Source organism: Coccinella septempunctata, chromosome 1, assembly GCF_907165205.1.
Source record: "Coccinella septempunctata chromosome 1, icCocSept1.1, whole genome shotgun sequence".
NCBI classification, from domain to species: domain Eukaryota; kingdom Metazoa; phylum Arthropoda; class Insecta; order Coleoptera; family Coccinellidae; genus Coccinella; species Coccinella septempunctata.
The window spans coordinates 51,040,510-51,061,444 of record NC_058189.1 but is presented as its reverse complement, the minus strand read 5'-3'; the positions used below and the strand labels follow the sequence as shown (position 1 = coordinate 51,061,444).

Genomic DNA, 20,935 nt, shown 5'->3' with positions numbered 1-20,935 from the left:
CTGAAATTTAACACCCATTTTTGAATTCATTACCAACAAAGCTTACAAGTTACTAGGTTTAGTATAAAACTCTTGTGAGACCACACCTTGATTATGCTTCAGTGGTATGGATGCCATTAACCATAAGTCATGTTGATATGATTGAAAAAGTTCAGAAAAGATTTCTTCGATATTTATATCTGAAAAAATACAATGAGTATCCTTTCATAAAGTCATGTATTTCAATGTTGGAAGACTTCGATATGTGCACATTGATTAACAGTGCAACTCATAAAATCATGCTTATATGCAATGAGTTGATTGAAAAATTTGACTTGGATTTGTTCAATACTAGTTTGGGAAATGTGAGAAGATTGTTCTCCTAGGTTAAGTAGTTGATAGTGATTTTGTGTTGTTCTGCATATGTAATTACCTTCTTGGCAGGCCCGGATCTAGGGGGGGGGCAAGCGGGGCGCTTGCCCCGGGCGTCAGCTTAAGGGGGCGCCAAAATCAACCAGAGGTTGAAATTTTTTTTTAGTTTCTCGGAAAAAATTAATTTCCTAGAGCTAAAATCGAAACTGTAGAATGGAAACATGATAAACCATCACTATGCCAAAACTCTTCAAAATCAATGAGGGATCAATTAACTCTATATGTATTATTCAGTCATCTAGGAATGACCGCCACACTTGGGTGGAATAGGTTAAAAGATGGGATATGTCTACAGTAGCTTTGTTTTGGTTCGCACTTGAGGCGGTTCCGAATCGGTTCAAAGTAGTGGAGCAGCAATGTTGTGGGAAGCTACACGCATGCTACGCGCGAGCTTACGCTGAATAAATAAATGTGCGACTGTTTTGAACCGTTCTGGAACCATCCTAAAAGCGAACCAAAACAGGCCTAATGTGTCGCAAGCATGGAGCCAGTAATTTCTTTGCCTGGGGAATTACCGACTCATCCCCATTTCATCTGGAACTAAGGGCCAAAATTTCCGATTTTTTTATGGACCATAACTTGAAAACTAATCCTTTCAGCAAAATTCTGTTCGCATATTCATAATCTACGCCCTCGATTTAGTAAATACAACAATATTGATGGAAATCGTAGAGATCGAAAATTTTTCAAATTTTCCATACTGTATGGATTTTTTGAAAAATATTTTTGGTCTCCGATCAAAACCAAATTCGTACTGTACACTAATACGAGGGCGTAGAACACGAATATGCAAACAGATATTTTTTAAAAATTAAGTTTTCAAGTTATGGTCGATGGAAAATCGGAAAATTTGGAACTTCGCGGAAAAAATTATAAAATCTAAACTGTTAGCGGTAGATGAATGAAGTGTGGTTTTTTCTATTCGCAAAGAACCAATCTATCACAAAAGAATCAGCATATGACTAGTGCTTTTTTTCTGGCTGCTAGACCTCCTCAAAGTTGACCAATTTCTTCGAAATTTTGCACTTAAAGTTATTCATTTCTCAAAATACTGATCCTACAAAAAATCAAATTGCATATTCGTGATCTACGACCTCAAATTAATAAGTAAAATGACCCGGGTCGATATATATATGTCGCTGAAAAAATTAATTTTCGTTCGTAAAAACGATAGGTGAGCGAGAGTTGCAAACGACATTCTTGTAAAAACAAACTTTTTTATTTTTCGAACGATTTCAACCCGAGTCATTTTTTCTACAAATTCGTGGTCGAAGATTACGAATAAGCAATTAGATTTTTCCTAAGATGAGTACTTTGAGAAAAAAATAACTTTTAATGGAACAATGGGAAAAAAATAAGAGTCATTTTTCCTAAAGTACTCATTTTAGGAAAAATCTAATTGCATATTCGTAATCAACGACCACGAATTAGTGAAAAAAATATATCGGGTTGAAAATCGCGATGACGAATATGCAATTATATGTTTTTAAAGAACCTTAGAGGGGCGGGGGAGGGGCGCCATCATGAATTTTTGCCCCGGTCAGAAAAAACCGTAGATCCGGGCCTGCTTCTTGGGTGTATGTGTAGGAATAAATAAATAAATAAATAAATAAAATAAATTTAAACCCTTCTCACAACAGGGTAAGTGATTATGCAATGAAATGGGCAAGAACAAGGTCATTTTAATCTGGGTTCCTCACACACTTGCCAGAAAGAGCAAGGAGATATAGGAAAATCCACCTAAACAAGGAGTTTCTAGAAAAGGCGAAAGCCAAAAGAGTAGCACTCTGAAGGAATCTTCCAGGAATTGATCATTCCAAAAAGTTTCTCCGGAATTTTAAAAGTGGAAGATCCAAGAAGTATTTGGATCTGAGTAAGAATAAGTTACGTCTCCCCACTGGCTTACTCACAGGACATTGTCGCCTTTAAAAGCATATTATGTTATGAGAATGGGTTTATCAGAAACTGCCGAGTGTAGATTCTGTGTGAAAGAGGAGGAAACTCATGTTCACCTGGTTATAGAATGCCTCGCCATTGCAAGTCTGCGCAAGGAGTGTCTCGGACGAGAAAATTATAGGAGGAATGAGGACCATACCTCATTGAAGCCCTCTCAGGTACTGGAGTTCATTGGAACTCTGCGGAGTTGGAGGGCCAGCTGTAGATGGCGCAGTTGGGAAAACAGGTCTGAAGGGAGGCACATAATAGACCTTAAGGTCGCAGTGAAATTGTAACTCCCTCTCCAAACCATAAACTACACCTCATTCACGAAAAACTTCATCATATTTGCGGCGTAATATACTTTAAATGTTAAAAATAAATTAATAAATTCATTATTGAAGATGAAACGAAATACACTGCTCAACAATTTATATGGATCACGTATAAGCTTCTCTTTATTCGTGGCTTTCTTTAAGTTATCAGAAACTTCTGTTATGCATATGTTATTTCAGGAAAACGGATTCATTTCAAGTTGTTTTTATCATATTCTTCTCTACTTTATCAAGGTCTTGCCTTCGCCCCCTAAAATTAATCAAATGTAGTAGGCTGCAGATATGTAGAGTGGCATAGAAAATCAAATGATATTTGTTGTTAAACATATTTGTCTCGTTTGAACGCATAAGTTCGATTGGAATTGAAAATAATTGAATTTAATATACAGGTTGTCTGTAAACAAATGCGAAGGACTTAGGGAGATGATTCTTCGATGAAAATAAGCAGGGGTATTTATTTCCATTGAGGAATCATCTCCGTCAGTCATTCGCATTTGTTTACAGACACTCTGTATAACTCGTTGAATTATAATTTCTTCTTTTATCGCGTATTGTGAGGTCGATCACGAACATTTTCGGTGAAAATACAGCGAGATACGCCAGGTTGAAAGATTGCTAATTCAGGTAAGAAATTTGATTGAGTGTAAGACCGCAGTACCACGTGACGGCAGCCTCTTTGTGAGTTCATAAAAGGAATAAAAATAGTAATTAAAGTACCTATAGTACTTACTCATTCAATTCTGGAGAAAAAAAGTCCCTTGCAAAATTTCGATACAGTCGATACTTTTCTCGGAATAAATAAAAGATTACAAGCAGTTCCGATCACTGTTCATTCCATTTCATTGTATAAGTGTTCCATAGAATGACTACATCCCACTAAAATACATGCATCACCTCTCTGCCAAAGATTATAGAGTTAGGTTAGGAAAAAAAAAGATTTTCACTTATACGATGAAATGGAATGAACAGTGATCAGAACTCCTTGTAAGATTTTATTTATTCCGAGAAAAGTATCGACTGTATCGAAATTTTGCAGGAGACTTTTTTCCCCAGAATTGAAATGGAAACCATAAAAAATTTTATTTTTCGAAAAACAATCCCATGAAAACATTTTTTGAAGGAAAATCATAAGGGGTTGTTATTTTTAACCCCTAATAATGAAGTTATGAGATCTAAAAAAATATGTGAGTAACATTTACTTAGTGCTTCATATTATGTATAGTTTAATTACTCAGTGTTTTTTAGAACCCGTAAAAAAGCCTTCCAAAGGCTGTATCTTGGAAGGGAGGTCGATTTCGAAAAAAATTCATAGGAACTACCCCTGCTTATTTTCATCGAGGAATCATCTCCCTAAATCCTTCGTAAACAATCGTTCACAGACCCTGTATGTGTTAAATTTTTACAATTTTCTACAAAGAAATTAAAATTTTCCTCATTCGAACTCTCAAGTTCAGTTAGAAAATGCTTCAACTTGACTTCTTAAGCGCCCTATGGACGAGTAACCTAGTTGACAACTTTGTTGTCAACACGACGTGTTGACAACCAAGTTGAACGTCTGTAGGACGGTTGGTGGTTGATATTCCTTCAAACTCGTATGGTTTACAAGCTCGTTGACAACATAGTTGTCAACTAAGTTGCTCTGTGGGCCGCTTTAAGCGGCCTACAGACGAGCAACCTAGTTGACAACTTGGTTGTCAACACGCCGTGTTGACAACCAAGTTGAACGTCTGTGGGCCGGTTGGTGGTTGATATTCCAAGTTGACAACTAGGTTGCTGAGAGATCAAATCGATTTGATATTCGATGGGCGGAACCCGATGTTGTCAACAAAATTGGAGCGTCTGTGGAGTAGTCAGCAACGCGGTTGACAACATCATTTGAAGTTGTGGATGCGTAGGAACAAGATCTCATCTTGTCTTTGAATTCAGCAGACGCATCCAAGAGAAACTATCAAATACACATACCTACCATATGAGCAATAATCCAGTTTGGGGCAATATTTTCTTTCAGTACCCTGTTTATGATATTGAAAGTTTCGATTATTGTTGTTGCAAGACTCTGTGGCCAGTAAGGAATTCGAGACTCTTTCATCCACTTGCTAAAAATCGCAGGATAGCAGGCAGGCGTTCATAATTATGCAGTTATACCAATTCTCAGAGCTGTGTCATCCTTTTCAATAATAAATGAACTTTATCCAATATTTCATCATATAGTCCCTTTACTTTTATAAAAGCATTCGGTTGGCCATTGAAATTTGACACATTTACATTGTATACCCTAATAGCACAAAGTAGTCCTATGGACATCCATAGGACGTCCTCTTCGGACATTACGGACATCCATGGGACGTCCATTTCTGGTACAATGGACGTTCTATGGACATCCGAGGGACGTACAAATGTCACAACTTTGAACAGAATTCGGACGTCCATCGCGGACGTCCAATGGATATCCCGTTGGGACCATCATTAGCAATCTCAACGGTACAAAAATTTACGACGACGTTGGCTATCCTATCTACTAGAATTTTAATGTCCTAGAACCCAATGTCTTACACTAAGACGCAGATATTATTTTTTCTGTGTTGTTCCCATTTTCATCCATACTTACTAGAAAGTTTTTACACTTGGCCCGGATTCGAACTAGCGAGTACGTGGGGACACCGCATTACTGAGTCTTCGGTGCAACCGTCCTAGCCACCGAGACCATACGATATACCTACTTGTAGGAACATATTCATTATATTGTTAACTGATTTATGGAATAGTAGTCGATCAATACAGAAATACCATATAATAAAAACTGAAGTCTTGAAACTCGAATATAGATTATTTTATAATAGTAATTACTCAAGTATTTAGTCTTCGTTCATCATAACGTTATACATAATATAATATTCATAAGAGATTCATATACTACAAAGCGGAAAAATGGAGTTTAGTGAAAAATAATATTAAATTTTGGTGTTCATTGATACACATGTATGTATTATTTGGTCCATATTACGGACTCCTAGTGAATATCCGGTATGGACATTCAAAAGATGTCCCTACCGGATATCCACTAGGTGTCCGTGATGGACGTTATACGGACCATGTAACATATACATGTTATTTGGTCCATATTACATCCCTTACGGACTCCTAGTGAATATCCAGTATGGACATTCAAAAGATGTCCCTACCGGATATCCACTAGGTGTCCGTGATGGACGTTATACGGACCATGTAACATATACATGTTATTTGGTCCATATTACGTCCCGTACGGACTCCTAGTGAATATCCGGTATGGACATTCAAAAGATGTCCCTACCGGATATCCAATAGGTTTCCGTCATGGACGTTATACGGACCATGTAATATATATGTACAAGTTATATGGTCCGTACTATGTTCATCTCGGACTACTAATGGATATCCAGTAAGGACATATATTTGACATTGCATGTATTAAGTCGGTCAGGGACCATTTTGGGACTACATGATACGGACATGTGTCATATGGTCCGTATTATGTCCATCACGGGCATCCAATGGATATCCGATACGGACATTGTACATAAATTGGACTAACAATGGATATCCATCTTGGACGTCCTAAAACTGTCCGGAAACGGACGTCCAAAGGACATACAAATCAAGTACATGGACGTTCCGACGTTAAATGGACATGAATTGGACGTCCCAAGGACGTTGAGTGCTATTAGGGTAATATGAAAATTTGAGGTTTATGACGCTTGTATGGAGTAGCCCCCATAGACGCTTGTCACAATATTTCTGGTGTATTTTGGTTATAAATCTGCGCTTTGTTGTCCGTTCTATATAAAGGTCTTATTATCCAAGTATATCTCGCAATGTGAATTTATTTCGGAAAATAAATGAATTGGAAAATATGTGATGAACATAATTAAGGTTTATATAATCTGATTGAGGGGAATCCTTATCTAGTTATACATGCAGGAAAGTACAAGAGATCAGTCAGTATATTTGTAATTTTTTTTTCTTTACTATAAAAGAAAATTGAATTATTGACATATGATGTAGAGATCCTTGAAAATACTTAATTTTAGTTATCCCTTTGAGCTAAAAGTTGAAGACTTCACGGCGTTCACAGTTTTGGTAAATGTTGCATCTAGGAACACAAATCTGATATTTCACAAGAAATGTTGCGTTCTTTCACACTTTTGTATTTATGGTCATGGTCCATGGATTTTGAATTTTTGAATACTGTTGTCCATTTCCTGTTGTATTCCAATTTATTATTGGCATAAATGTCTGTGTCTCCCACAAGAAGAAAATTCTTTATTATCCTCTTAACTCACAATCTACTTTTGCTTCTATGAAAGTAAATGGACTAGCTAATTTGTTTTGCCATCCATTCTCAGGAAATTTTTAAAATCATCAGTTGTACTGATACTTCTTTCATTAAACTGCAATGGGAAAGCAGAGTCCATTTTTGTATCACCCCTTTGACCAAATTCTCCCCTTCTTAGAAGTGTGCTTAGCTTATTATTATATATAATAAAAGATCTTCCTCCATTTAATGATAATTCCTCCGAATCGAATGACTAGTTCACTCGACGGAAACCACCATTGAAATGATGTTTGCAACCTGGTCGACAACCGCTATTTTCACCCTCGTATGGTTTACAACCTTGTTGACAACATAGTTGTCAACTAAGTTGATCGTCTGTGGGCCGCTTTAGGCTGGCAACACGGATGCAACATTTTATTGCGAGACGCAAAGCGGGACGTTGCAAGATAAGGTGTTGCGAGATGTTACAAGGTGTTGCGACATGTTACAAGGTGTTGCGAGATGTTGCAAGCTCCGCGTTTCCTTCAGAAATGTTGTTGCGAGATGTTCCAAAAACATCTCGCAACAAAATGTTGCATCCAGTGCGTTTTCAGCCGAACAATAGCTCCTTTATCCCCATCATCATCAATAAGTTTAACATCTTCATTTCAAATGACAATTCTGTTCATAAAGTAATAATTTGGTAATGTCTACACAACCTAATAACATTCAAATTTATCCGAAATTGATTTCAATTAAAATCGTTGAAGCGAATAAATTTATTTAGTTATGTGGAAAACTGCATAATTTTTTTTACTTATGGATTCCTATGTCGGGATTATTTGAAATTTCGTGCTCCTTTTTAGGTTCCGAAGCTACTTCGTTGGAAATAATAAATGAAAGTCAACAATACCTATCACAAATAAGAAAACGGAGATCAGATAAATAATTATTAATCCCTGCATTTTTTGAATAGAATCACGGTGTATCTACTGCTATCAAAATCTATGGAATATCGAATTTTCATTATTCATTGATCCATCTCATAGATTAACAGCATTAACTAGGATCTAAGGTACAATAATCTCAAGTTCTTCAGATAACTGATATGAGGGACAAATATATTGACTAGGTTTCCGAAAAACATACAAACGTCTGATCAGCATCAGGTGAGTTACGAATTCATTCATACAAATCATACATTGTACATTATGTATAAGTATACAGAGTGAGTAGAAAGTGACGCACAAGATTCATATTTTCGGTTGTACTTTATTCAGTAGAGAAATGTCTTATCAGGACAATTTTTATTTAATTATTTTATTCATATTATTTATTTGAATAAGAAATGTTACGCAACTTTACATGTTTAATCATGGTTAAGCGTTTATCATGTACCTTCTAGGTGGGGTGAAGAATAATTGAGATTTTTTAAATGGCCATCCTCTCTTTTTGTGCCTGAAATAATGCTTAGATCTTGTTCTGAGGATTATTAACTATTATTAATTATAGTGATGAAATGGTTAAACGCACAGCATGCCTTTTTAGTATGGTAGTAACTATTTGAAGTAAAAATCGAATTGGCCATCGAGGGTGTAATTTGAAAAAACTCAACAATACTCTCCACCTCTCATAGAGGATGCATTACAAACACCTCAATTATTCATGAAAAGTAAGCGTAATTCAAAGGGAAAACTGACCTATTCGAACATTATACATCTATACAGAGTGAGTAAAAAGTAACGCACAAAATTTATATCTTCCGTTTTCACTAATCAAATTTTTATTTTAAACTTTTCAATGAGATTGTTATTCATAATAAGATATAATCGATTAAAGATCCATGTGAAGGCGTAAAGTCCGTGAAATTTAGTGAAATTTATTTCAGAAACATTTCCTACAGTAAAACTAGGTTAGGTACTTGAAATCCTGGGGCAACTAGATAAATTCATACGCGATATGTTAAAATGTACTAACAATGAGTAGTAGAACCAAAAAAGTTGTTGGATACTCAGCTGAAGGTATCTACATGCAAGTTGGTTACAAGGATATGTTTATGGGTATCTAGTTCGTGTAAAACACATTTGTTGAATTAGGTAAGAAAAATCGGGTTTTGGCTTTGTGATACTTGAATACTTTAAAATGTGTAGATGAAGAAGAACTTGATGCGAGCGGACTATAACATAACACTGATTTATAAACCAAAAATGTTTTCACAAGCAGCATAACCTTACATTTTCGTACTATACAGTGTGGAATGTGTCGAATTTACAAAGCCAACTGACTGCTTTTATAAAAGTGAATGGAGCAGCCCTGCTCAAAATTCAACCTTTTTTCAGAATGCAGTCCACAATATTCGTACTTCTTGTGATAGCGGCCGTTTCTTTCGCCGCTATAGAGGAACATCCCCTCTCCGACGAGTTTATCAACAGGATCAACAGCGTCCAAAACTCATGGACGGCAGGTAGAAACTTCGACAAGGACACTCCCATCTCCCACATCAAGGGCCTTCTGGGGGTTCCGGTGGGTTACAAGAGCAGGCTACCCAAAAAGTTGGAGGAGCCCCTCAAAAATCTGCCATCCAATTTTGATGCCCGTGAACAGTGGCCCGAGTGCAAATCTTTGGACGTCGTGTGGGATCAGTCAACTTGCGGTTCTTGCTGGGTAAGTTTATATTACATGGGTATAACAAGGTGTTTCATACAGGGAGAGTATTTGACTTGTATATATATTTTAAGAGTAGATTCTTGAGGTCAAAAGAAACACTTTTTTCCTTTGCCATTTTTTTCGATTCAGCCTAGATAAAAATATACAGGCTGTCTGTAAACAAATGTGAAGGACTTAAGGAGGTGATTGCTCGATCAAAATAAGCAGGGGTAGTTCCTATAATTTTTTTTCGAAATCGACCTCCATTCCAAGATACAGCCTTTGGAATGCGATGAGGAGTTGACAGTTTTTACTTTTTTTAACGGGTTCTAAAAAACACTGAGTCATAAAACTATAGGTACATAATATGAAGCACTGAGTAGATGCTACTCACACAATTATTTTACATCTCATAATTTTTTTTATTATCTACCTATATAGCGTTAAGAGCTTTGCAAAAATTCAGTTCACACAAGGTGTTCAATTTTGCCGACTTTAACTTCGATTTTCTAAGGGCAACCTATATTTTTTCTGAATCATTCAGTTTCAACATCGAATATATAGGATAAGTATTTCAAATTTGGTTTTTTTTTCCGGAAAAAAACTTAGTCGACTTGGACTTGGCAACCTTTATGCACAAAAATGGAGCTTTTTTGCGGTGTCATCGCATTACGTAAAAATGGCTTAACCGATTTTGTTCAATTTTTTTCCAAAACCTTCCTCATACTTAGTCGATGGTTTTAACGGATGAAAAATTAGCAAAAGTTGCCTAAAAACAGAACTAAAACTAAATGAAATTTTAATTTCGCGTGCTAGTGTATGTTGGGTAGTCTACCCACCACGGACAACTAGCTGTTGAAATTTGCCATCTGAATAATTTATCTGAATCATAGAGAATTGATTCAATTTTCTCGAAGATCAGCATATTGGTTATCGATGAATCAATTATTGTGAGTCGGAATAATTCGGGAAAAATATAGGTTTGCATAAGAAAAAAAATTTTTGGACCCGCACGAGTGAAACCGATCACCCTATGTGTTACTTTGTAACTCGTACTCGTACAGCTAGTTGTAACAGAAAAAAAATCTAATTTTTAACACTCTTCTAAATAGAAATAGGTATTATAAAGCTATTCGAAGTACAGGGTGGGCAAAATTGGTGATACCTGAACTCAGACTTTTTCAACCCAACGAGATAGAGGAAAATGAATGTACCATTCATGTCGTATTTTTTCGAGAAATGTCATCAACTGCATTCCACTATATCTTCTTTTGTTTTGGAGTTATAGGTCAAAATTAAAATTTCAACTTTGGTCATTATGTCCGTTTCTGTTTGAGCTAGGATGTTGAAATGAAAAAATTATACAGACACTTTTTTTGATAGCAATCCAGTGGCGTACTATGATTTTTTCCAACAGGTATATTATTTGCTGAACTACAACATGAAGATGTATTTTTTCTTTAGAAAACAGTAGTTTAAAATGACTTATAAAAACTGAGGGCTATGTATCATATATTTCTGAAACAGCAAAAAAATGGCAATTCTTTCTTAGTCATTTCAAACTACTGTTTTCATAAGAAAAAACATAACTTTATGTTATAGCTCAGCAAATACCTAAACCTGTAGGAAATAATCATAGTACGCCACTGTATAGCTTTCAAAAAAGTGCCTGTATAATGTTTGTATAATGTCATTTCAACTTCCTAGCTCAAACAGAAACGGAGATAATGACAAATAATGTTGAAATCGCCCAAATTGAAATTTTGATCCATAACTCAAAAACAAAAGAAGATAGAGGAATGGAGTTGATGGCATTATTAGTTTCTCGAAAAATGACGACATGAATGGTACATTCATTTTCCTCTATCTCGTTGAATTAAAAAGTTGTAGTTCAGGTATCACCAATTTTGCCCACCCGGTACATGAAAGATTTCAAGTTGAAAAATTGACTTTTTATGGGCTCTATAAGTTAACTTTTCAATTATTTGTGGAATAGGCTTTTGGAGCTGTTGAAGCTATGAGCGACAGAATTTGCATTCACTCCAATGGTACCAAGCAGGTTTTACTGTCAGCTAGGGACCTATTGACTTGCTGCTACAGCTGTGGTGATGGATGTGATGGAGGATATCCTGACTCAGCTTGGGAATACTGGGTTACTGATGGTATTGTAACTGACGTAAGTTGAATAAGACAGAGTATGGACAAAATTTACGCATCATTTACTTAGAATTTGCTTTTTACGTTCAAAAATTTCTTACCGCGTTGTTTATGGTTCCCATCCAGTGAACTCTAAAAGAACATTCAGAGTTCACTGTTCGCATCAGATTATATTCATCAAAGAGTTTCTAGCGGCAAATGAAAATATGATGGATGTGATCTAAAAATTAAACTACTTTGTCATTCCTGCTGTTTGGCCCTCATCTTTTGGGGCATTTTCTGAAATTCTTTTGGGTTATTTGAGCTACAGAACCAGGCTAATAATCATAATGTACCTAGCCAAATTTTTGTCACATCTCACCTTCCATTTAAATATGGAAATATTCATTGCGTAAACTTCATCAAGAAGCCACAGAGATGATATTCTTTATCGGGTTCATCAGTTCAAAGTTTGAAAAGAAAAAGGTAATTCATTTTTTCGTATCATTATGTGAATTTCGAAATTCCACACTGAAAAAGAAATGTCTCGATGAAATAAATCTGCTGTTTTTTCGTCAAATACAAGACTGTTTGGAGGAATAATAAAAAGGTTACATTTCGGAAATTTTATATATTATTATCTATTCAGGCTGAAGGACCCTTGGTCGATGGCCATTTGTTTAAAGACAATAAAGAACTGTTATATACATGGTGGTCCAGATCGTAACCAAGAAATTTAAACCACGTATTCTACATTAAATATAAGCCCTAGTTTGTCATATAAATATATGTCGAGAAATGTTTCCTCTCCGAGAAACGGGGTGTTAAAATTATAGAAAAAAAAAATGTTTTTCATTGATAACTTTCACATTGCTTGAAATATTTTTATGAAATTTGAGCACTTTTTCCATAATATCATTTCTTTTCTATTCTACCAGTGGCGTCAGTACTGCAGCGAGACTGAATATTTTCAGAAAAAAAATGATACGCCACTGGTTTTTCCGACAATAAAAATTACTATTTAAATCCTTATTCAATTTCGAGCAAATTCGTTCTCTTGACTTTTTGCTGAACGAGGCACCGTTTCCGGTTAAAAAAATAAAACACATTCTCATGCACGAAGAAATCGCCAAAATTTGATATGGTAGGTACATAATAATAAATAATAAGACCGTAGTAATCTTTTTATTGCTATATCAAATTTTGGCGATTTCTCCATGCATGAGAATGTGTTTTATTTTTTTAACCGGAAACGGTGCCTCGTACAGCAAAAAGTCAAGAGACCGAATTTGCTCCAAATTGAATAAGGATTTAAATAGTAATTTTTATTGTCGGAAAAACCAGTGGCGTATCATTTTTTTATATGAAAATATTCAGTCTCGCTGCAGTACGGACGCCACTGGTAGAACAGAAAAGAAATGATATTATGGAAAAAGTGCTCCTTGACGCACAAAACCTATGTCTCAAATTCCATAAAAATATTTCAAGCAGTGTAAAAGTTATTAATGAAAAACATTTTTTTTTTCTATAATTTTAACACCCCGTATCTCGGAGAGGAAACATTTCTCGACATATGTTTATATGACAAACTAGGGCTTATTTTTGATGTAGAATACGTGGTTAAAATTTCTTGGTTACGATCTGGACCACCCTGTAGGTATATTATTATATATTCAAGGTAGGTCCGGTTTCATGAAAAAAAAATAAATGGATTAAAGAACAGGTCTCAAATAACCCTACAAGAAAAAACTACCGATTGACTTTTTTTTGTGTTATTAATTCGAATTAATAATTCGATTAACGATTACGAGACAGAAAAAACTTGAATTTCTATTACAGGGATGCCAGGCATATCCGTTCCCATCCTGTGAACACCACGTGCCAGGATCCCGTCCGCCATGTGGGGACACGAAACCTACTCCAGAATGTATGAATGAATGCGATGCACCCTCGACAAGGGACTATACAACGGACCGTCATTTCGGAAAATCCGCATACATGGTAGACAATGAGGACACCATTAAATCAGAAATATACAAAAATGGTCCAGTCGAAGCATCATTCAGCGTTTATGCTGATTTCTTGAGCTACAAGAGTGGCAAGTATTTCCTGGTATATTCATTATTTTGAAGGCATTTTTATTTGTTGGCGATATTGCCGTACATTTTTCAAACGTTTTGAAATTCAGTCAAAGTATGAAATTGTTAATTTAACATTTGAAAAAAAAAATATTGAAAGTTAATTGTACAGTGCATCCCATTTTGGGTGAGACGCCAGGTTTCTCTCTTGTTATTTAAGATATAGAGCCTTGCAGTTTTCCTGTCCTACTTTTTTGTGAAACCCAAGTTGGGTTAATCAGATTTTGCATAACTGTTTCTGTTTATGAGATACGGGGCGATTTTGGAAATTGATACTTTTCGGACCCTTCCTTTATCTCCGAAGTTATTAGAAATAATGCTGAGCTAAAAACTGCGTCTGATACAGAATTCTGCGTAGAATCCAGGGGCGTACTCAATTTTTTTTTCCAGGTATGATTTTGAAGATACGACACAAACCAATATTTTTTCCAATTGAACACCCTGTATTTTATTACTTCGTTGAATTTGTTATTTTTTTCCCTTCAAAATGACGTATGATATTATATATACTTCATTCAATTTTATTTTAGCAGTCGGTTGGCCATGGAAATTTGACACATTTCACTCTGTATAGTTAGAAAATGTGGGGTTATGAAGCTTGTCAAAACATTTTTGGGTTTTAAATCAACGCTATGTTGCCCGTTCTACGTAAAAGTTTCTGTTATTACGTATTTTATCACAATGTCGAATCTCTTCGGAAAATATGTGACGAACATAATTGAAGTTTATACAAACTGATTGAAGGCATACCAAATCCAGTTATTTGCATGGAAAATACAAGAGATCAGTATAATATCATAATATGCACTAGCTTGAGGAGAGTTAATGTTCGTTATCTTCTTTGGCTTACATCATTTGTAGATTTCAAAAATATTAACCCGAAGATGAAATGCATATGATGCAGTTGTTGGGAATGGGTATCTCCCGAAGGAATTAACAGATAATTACAAAATGTTGAATTCTTCAACAAAAATCATCTTGCATCAATATAAGTAAAAGGAATTAAAGGAAGTTTCAAGTCATGATGAACTTCACCTTTGAACAAAAATTTCACATGAATAAACAATTAATAGGACAACTGGCGCATATTTGTGGCTGTTCATCTTAATACATTGTTGTAATAATAATAATTAGGTATTTATTAGTACCTTAAGACATTTACATTGTATAGGACAAGTCAAATGAAAAATAGAAAAATCCATTTTAGGGAACTTATTCTCCGATGATATTTATCGAAAATCCTATAGTAAATTTTTCGCAATACTTCACTCAAATAAAAAATTCTCAAATGCCACCACTTTTTTGGGTCTCCCAATAGAACGAAATTCTTTGTCATCCTCTTCATTCACAATCTTTCTGATTGTGGAAATATTCAGCTGAAATATAAGTCGTTTAGATTCAGATGAAACATTAGGTATATAAATTCTCTTACATTGAATATGTTCGCTACCGTCTGACGTATTGTGGATTTTAGAATATCAGGGTATAACTATTTGAATGAGCGGACCTGAATTCTAAATAGCACTTCCTGAAACCCTGTCTCTTTTTTCAATCACTTTCGACATTTTCGAATTTTCGTAATGAAAATTGATATTAGTTGTGGCTAAGATGTCTAAAACACTGGTGTGAGCACTTGTCACTTTTTGCAAGCATCAACATTTCAGAAAATCGGGGATATGGGATCAGTTTCGTGGCGGCGCCACCATGTCATTTGCTTCGTTCTATCAAAGAGTTGGTTACTCTTTGGTTCTATCCTTGTTCTATCAAAGGAAGTCCAAGATACTCTCTCGTTTTATTTTGTTTAGCGTTGATATCGAATATCGATCAACGAGTGCAAAATATGAACTGGCCCATTTTGTCAGCTGTTAAGGAATATTTGTGATTTACAGTTCAATTTTCGTTGAAAAAACAAATTTGTCAACATTTCAACACTACCGAATAAGGGTTCAAAGGAGTATTTACTGTTCTTCTTCAAGATAATTTCCGTTTGACAACTTGAATTCGTGAGGGGGGTAATTCAATATGATTTTAATAAAACACAATTGATTGGTCAAATATCCAATATATTCAGTTGATAGAAAGGTAATTTTCACTATATCTATTCAGGAAGAATATTTGAAGAACAAACTCGAATTGATTTATCAATTTCTGATTCTCAATACATGCTCACAATTCACATTACGTATTTCCAATACAGTTTCTTTGAAATATTTCTGAAGTTGCCATAAAACTTAGCTATATCCTTCCCGAATGTTTGTTCATCTGATTTTTTCTGCCTCAAATTCCAACAACACCGAATTATTAGCTGTAGTTCTTCATTGTCCATACAGAAACCTGAACTTACTGAACGACATGTTGAATAAATGAATGTTCTACACCCCTTTCTCGAAACTAATACATTTTCACACACAAATAATCGCTTATGAATACAACATATTCGTTAGTCGTAGGAAAGTATTCAAATTATTTTCAAATATCAATTGACAATGTTCTGTCAAATTCTAAACAGCGCTACCTACAGTGGGAAAAACGAAACTGGTCCGATATCCCCACGAAATTAAAAACAATATCGAATCAGTGAATACACCAGAGTTTTAGACATCTTAGTTGTGGCAACGGCGTTATGACATTAACGACATTTCATGAGTGCCAACCTAACTTCGTTCTAGTTACAAAAACTTGAGAAAATTATTTCATGGCCAACCGACTGCTAAAATAAATTTGAATGAAGTATAGGTAGGATGTTCAGAAATGCTAAAAAACGCTAAAACATCACATTATGATGATTTTTGTTAGTGGGCCATGGATTTCCCATATAAAAGATGCATATTTACAGCAAAAAATAATGTCCCAAGGGCTGAAATATTCATCCTCTCTAGTTCCTTATCTTCCGTTGGTTAAATTTAATGACTATTTTGGACATATTCATGATCATTCATTGTTTTGCTATTCACTAAAGAGTTTTCATGTTTCTGAACGTTCAGGACCGGCTTATTGACCCATCATTAAAAAATATCACCCTATATCTCATAATATTGGCAACTAAAGTTTGCCCTATCGAAAAGTAGCCACACCTGAAATGACAACCGATCACCTCATTAATTAAACATTTCTGTTTGAAGGAGTCTACAAAAACGTATCTGGCCAGTTTATGGGAGGACACGCTGTAAAAATCCTTGGATGGGGAATTGAGAATGGAACCAAATACTGGTTGGTCGCAAACTCATGGAATGAGGATTGGGGAGACAAAGGATTTTTCAAAATCCTTCGTGGATCAGACGAGTGTGGAATTGAAGATGGAGTTGTTGCTGGAATGCCAGCTTATTAATCAATATAGTAACAAATAGTCATCACTTATTATTCATTTGTCTCAGGTATAAAAGAATCATGAAGTGGTTATGTTAAATAATAAAGCTGGGATATTTTAACTGTTTTTTAATCGAATGTTTTAAACCATCCTTCTCAATAGTTCATTTATCTTATCTTCTCTGTTACCAAAATCTCCACCTTCTACATAATGGTTAGTTTTTCTGCGCCATCCACCAGTAGGTGTGTTCAACTGAAAAAACAAATGCAATTATTTTACATGCAAAATTGATGATCGAGTATCATTCAATAGTTAACAAAGTTATGCTACCTCAGTTTTATCAAATAAAAACATTTCAATTGTGTCAAAAACTTACTACCAAAATAAAATAATTCATTCAAATATAATGATTAATTAACATGTTGACTGCACAGCTCCTTTTTATGAAAGCCCTTCTCGCAAAGTGGGAAAATTGCGAGCTATTTCTGTCCTGTGTGCAAAGCAAAGTCACTATACTCTCCTTTACCTGACGACCTTATGTATTTTAGTAGTATACTGCAGATGCACAACCCCGCAAACTTAAATTCAAATGCAAAATGTTTTCTCACCATGTGCCCCGATGAAAAGTTTTTTAAAAAGAAGACAACTCATGGCTGTCATCTGGAAGCAGATTACGGACCACGAGTTAACCTGTGCTTGGCAGTCAACATGTTAAATTCCTAGTTTCATCTAAGAAATAAATTATTTCGTACAATGTCTGACAAATTGTAGTTGTAGCATGGGTTTCCAAATCCACACTTTCATGAAATAATAAAATGGGAAGGATATCCAAGCGAGTTTCTATACCAGTATTATTCAACTCAAAACCTATTGACAAGGATATCAAGAAGATCGTACTGGATAATTTCAAATTTGAAGAATGTTAAGTTAAGACGAGACGAATAAAATATTTCCGAACTAATGCAAATAATAGCTTACCTTAAATGGCCATAAGAAGTTCGACGCAAACTTGAATTTATCACCAACAGTAAAGATTTCATGGATCAAGTCTTCCACACAAATTATGTTGGACTTGCTAAGTCTCTGTTCAATAATTTCGTTACTAGTGATGGGCACTCTCTGTCCATTAATTTTGGCAAATCCACGTTTGTAAATAAGTTCACGAACTGATTTGAGATTGGGATATCCCCAGGTAATGTAGGGTTCACAAATCCTCAACATGTTGATGGTTGCCTTGTTCAATTTGACAAACACTCCATTGTTGATTTGTCTCAAGCGGAAAAGTTGCAATACTTTACGCACTTTAGGAGCTACTTTGTTGATACTGCAATGTAAAAATAAAAATTCAAAAATACTCTCTCAAATAATTCAATTATTCATTGTTAGCTCGAGACTGGTGACTCTTGATTTATGAAATTTCAAGAAACCAATATGGAGCAAAATTATTTTGGACATTTTGGAAAACAAGAGGCTTAATTCCACCAATTGTCATGAAACTGTCCTATTTACTACAATCCTCATCAAACTGAAACATACCCTCTTATCCTAATTACAAAGGCTAGCTTGGCTTCTCCAGGAACATAGTAATTTCCACGATTCTTTGCCTGTCTGATGAGGCGAACTTCATCCCTCTCTTTAAGCCTGTATTCCTTAACATAATGTTCGGCTCTTTTGAAGATTTCTTTACGTTTCTTCACCTGGGCTGCTTTCCTTTTGATAGCAGTCTGGACTTGTTTGGCTCTAGCCAAATCACGCCTTCTACGATGCTTCAAGACGGACTCGGGAACAACCGGGAGTCCCTTTTTGGTTTTTTGAACCCTAAAACATATTTGAATTCAGATAAAAACGTTAAGTACATACATAAATGTTCAAATATATCTGATATTAAACAATCACCTAAGAAAAATATAACCTCATTTGACGAATTAATTACGACAAAATAAAGAAAGTTTGTGGAAATTATAGTTTTAGAAGGCAAAATATGCTGTTTTCTTAACAGAATCTTTAAAATTCAGGTACGGATGACTGAGATTCTTTGAAATAAAATAAAATTTACTTACGTAGGAGCCATTCTTCCGAACCTCCAAAACACACCGAAAAGGAAAAGAATGGCAGTTGCATAGGTTATCTATGGACTCTTGTTTACGTCAACGAACTCAATGGTCAACCATAGAAAGTTATATGAACTTGAGATATGGGATGTTTTCCCAATAAATGACCAAATCAATCAAGTTTTAAAAGAAATAATGAATTAATCAAAAAATATCGATTCGGAAAGAAATAGTACCAGATATTGCAAATTCTATAATAATTACAAGGTTACATTACTGTCCTCAGTAAAAAGGCACAATAATACATGGGCGTAGTTTACGCTGGAGAAAAGGGTATTTACTCATTTTAAAAAAAAGGAAAGAAGAATATCCGAAAACACCTTATTCATTGATGAATTATTGACAATTGTTAACGAAAAGTTTTTGGCTTAGGAATTTTAACTCACACAAACATAAACTTATCAGATAGGACTATTGAGGATGAGTTTTGGTGAAAGTTTTCACAAATCACTATCCACCATTTCTTTCAGTTCCGTAGAACGGGGTTAAAATGTGCCTACAGGTCTTTAGAGGCCGGTTTATATGATAAGAGCATATCGAGTGCAAAAAATTCAAATATCTGTGGGAAGACACAGTGGCACATTTTCGCCTATGCAGGCACATTTTAAACCCTCCCTACGGTATTTAATTTATGTTAAAAAACTCCTGTTGAAATAATATTAGCAATAAGCCTGTGTTGGTTCACCTATTCGAAAAAGTTACTATAGTTTTCAAATGAATAAGTACCTACCTATTCATTATGCTCAAAGATATTATCCTGAATTTATCAGAAGGATGAAATGTTTGAAAAAACGTCAGTGCAAAGACTCAAGTCAAGAATAATAATTCCGCTTTCAAACCAAGTAGAAAAAATAAAGACAGTACAAAATTATTCATATATATAATGACAATGATATTTCCTGAAACATGCAAAAAATTAATGTCTTATTTATCGTGTATTGTGACATTTGCATGTTCGTCTTGACTTCGTAAACATCGAAGACTGTATAGGAATTTTTCATAATGGTCACTTGGTGATGGTGTTCAAAAAGCATCTCAAAATGTTTTCTAGCTACTTCATGACTTCAAAAACCTTCGATGGACATTAGCCAAGAATTCATAAGGCTCGAGTTAATATTCTTACTTAATTGAAAAGTAATTTTAGTTGTTTAGGCTTTCTCGGTTTTTCGATCCACATTTAATTTTGTTTCTGGCATACAGTTACTACTCTGCGTCCTCTCATTTAACCAGAAAGGCCACTTTGTAAACAACTCCGTAGCTTTTCACGAAGAGCACAATTTCAACTGTGCTTTGCTGTAGTTGTTTGTCGTTGATGTGTAGACAGTTTTTCATTACTTCCATCTTTTGTTTTCCCTTTATTTCAGTTTTTTTTTCTAGATTTGTCAAAAATTTTTCTACATCCTCTGTATCAGTTTAGCATAGAGTCTCTGAGTTTAGTTACTGGAGAATATCCACAGAGGATACTCCGGTAAACACATCTATATTAGTTTTGACAGTTAGGGAACAATGAAATTCCTTTCTGAGGACGAACAATGGTTCACTAGGCCCGGTGGGGCACCGCACGTAGAAGAAGAAGAAGAAGAAGAAGAAGAAGATGATGAATTTACCCAGAATGTGAAATC

The 20,935-nt window shown here is 35.1% G+C and overlaps 2 protein-coding genes across 2 annotated transcripts; one reads left to right on the top strand and one right to left on the bottom strand.

The window, feature by feature from the left end:
- Nucleotides 1-9,289: 9,289 nt before the first annotated feature.
- LOC123313771 (cathepsin B-like) lies at nucleotides 9,290-17,328 on the top strand. The gene is made up of 4 exons (XM_044898781.1): nucleotides 9,290-9,639; nucleotides 11,618-11,797; nucleotides 13,597-13,855; nucleotides 17,018-17,328. Exons 1-4 carry the CDS (start codon nucleotides 9,316-9,318, stop codon nucleotides 17,221-17,223), a joined length of 969 nt encoding a protein of 322 aa, XP_044754716.1. The 5' UTR covers nucleotides 9,290-9,315; the 3' UTR covers nucleotides 17,224-17,328.
- LOC123313780 (60S ribosomal protein L7-like) lies at nucleotides 17,316-19,410 on the bottom strand. The gene is made up of 4 exons (XM_044898792.1): nucleotides 19,263-19,410; nucleotides 18,739-19,020; nucleotides 18,181-18,526; nucleotides 17,316-17,454 (listed from the first exon to the last, which is right to left on the bottom strand). Exons 1-4 carry the CDS (start codon nucleotides 19,271-19,273, stop codon nucleotides 17,344-17,346), a joined length of 750 nt encoding a protein of 249 aa, XP_044754727.1. The 5' UTR covers nucleotides 19,274-19,410; the 3' UTR covers nucleotides 17,316-17,343.
- Between the last annotated feature and the right edge of the window lie 1,525 nt (nucleotides 19,411-20,935).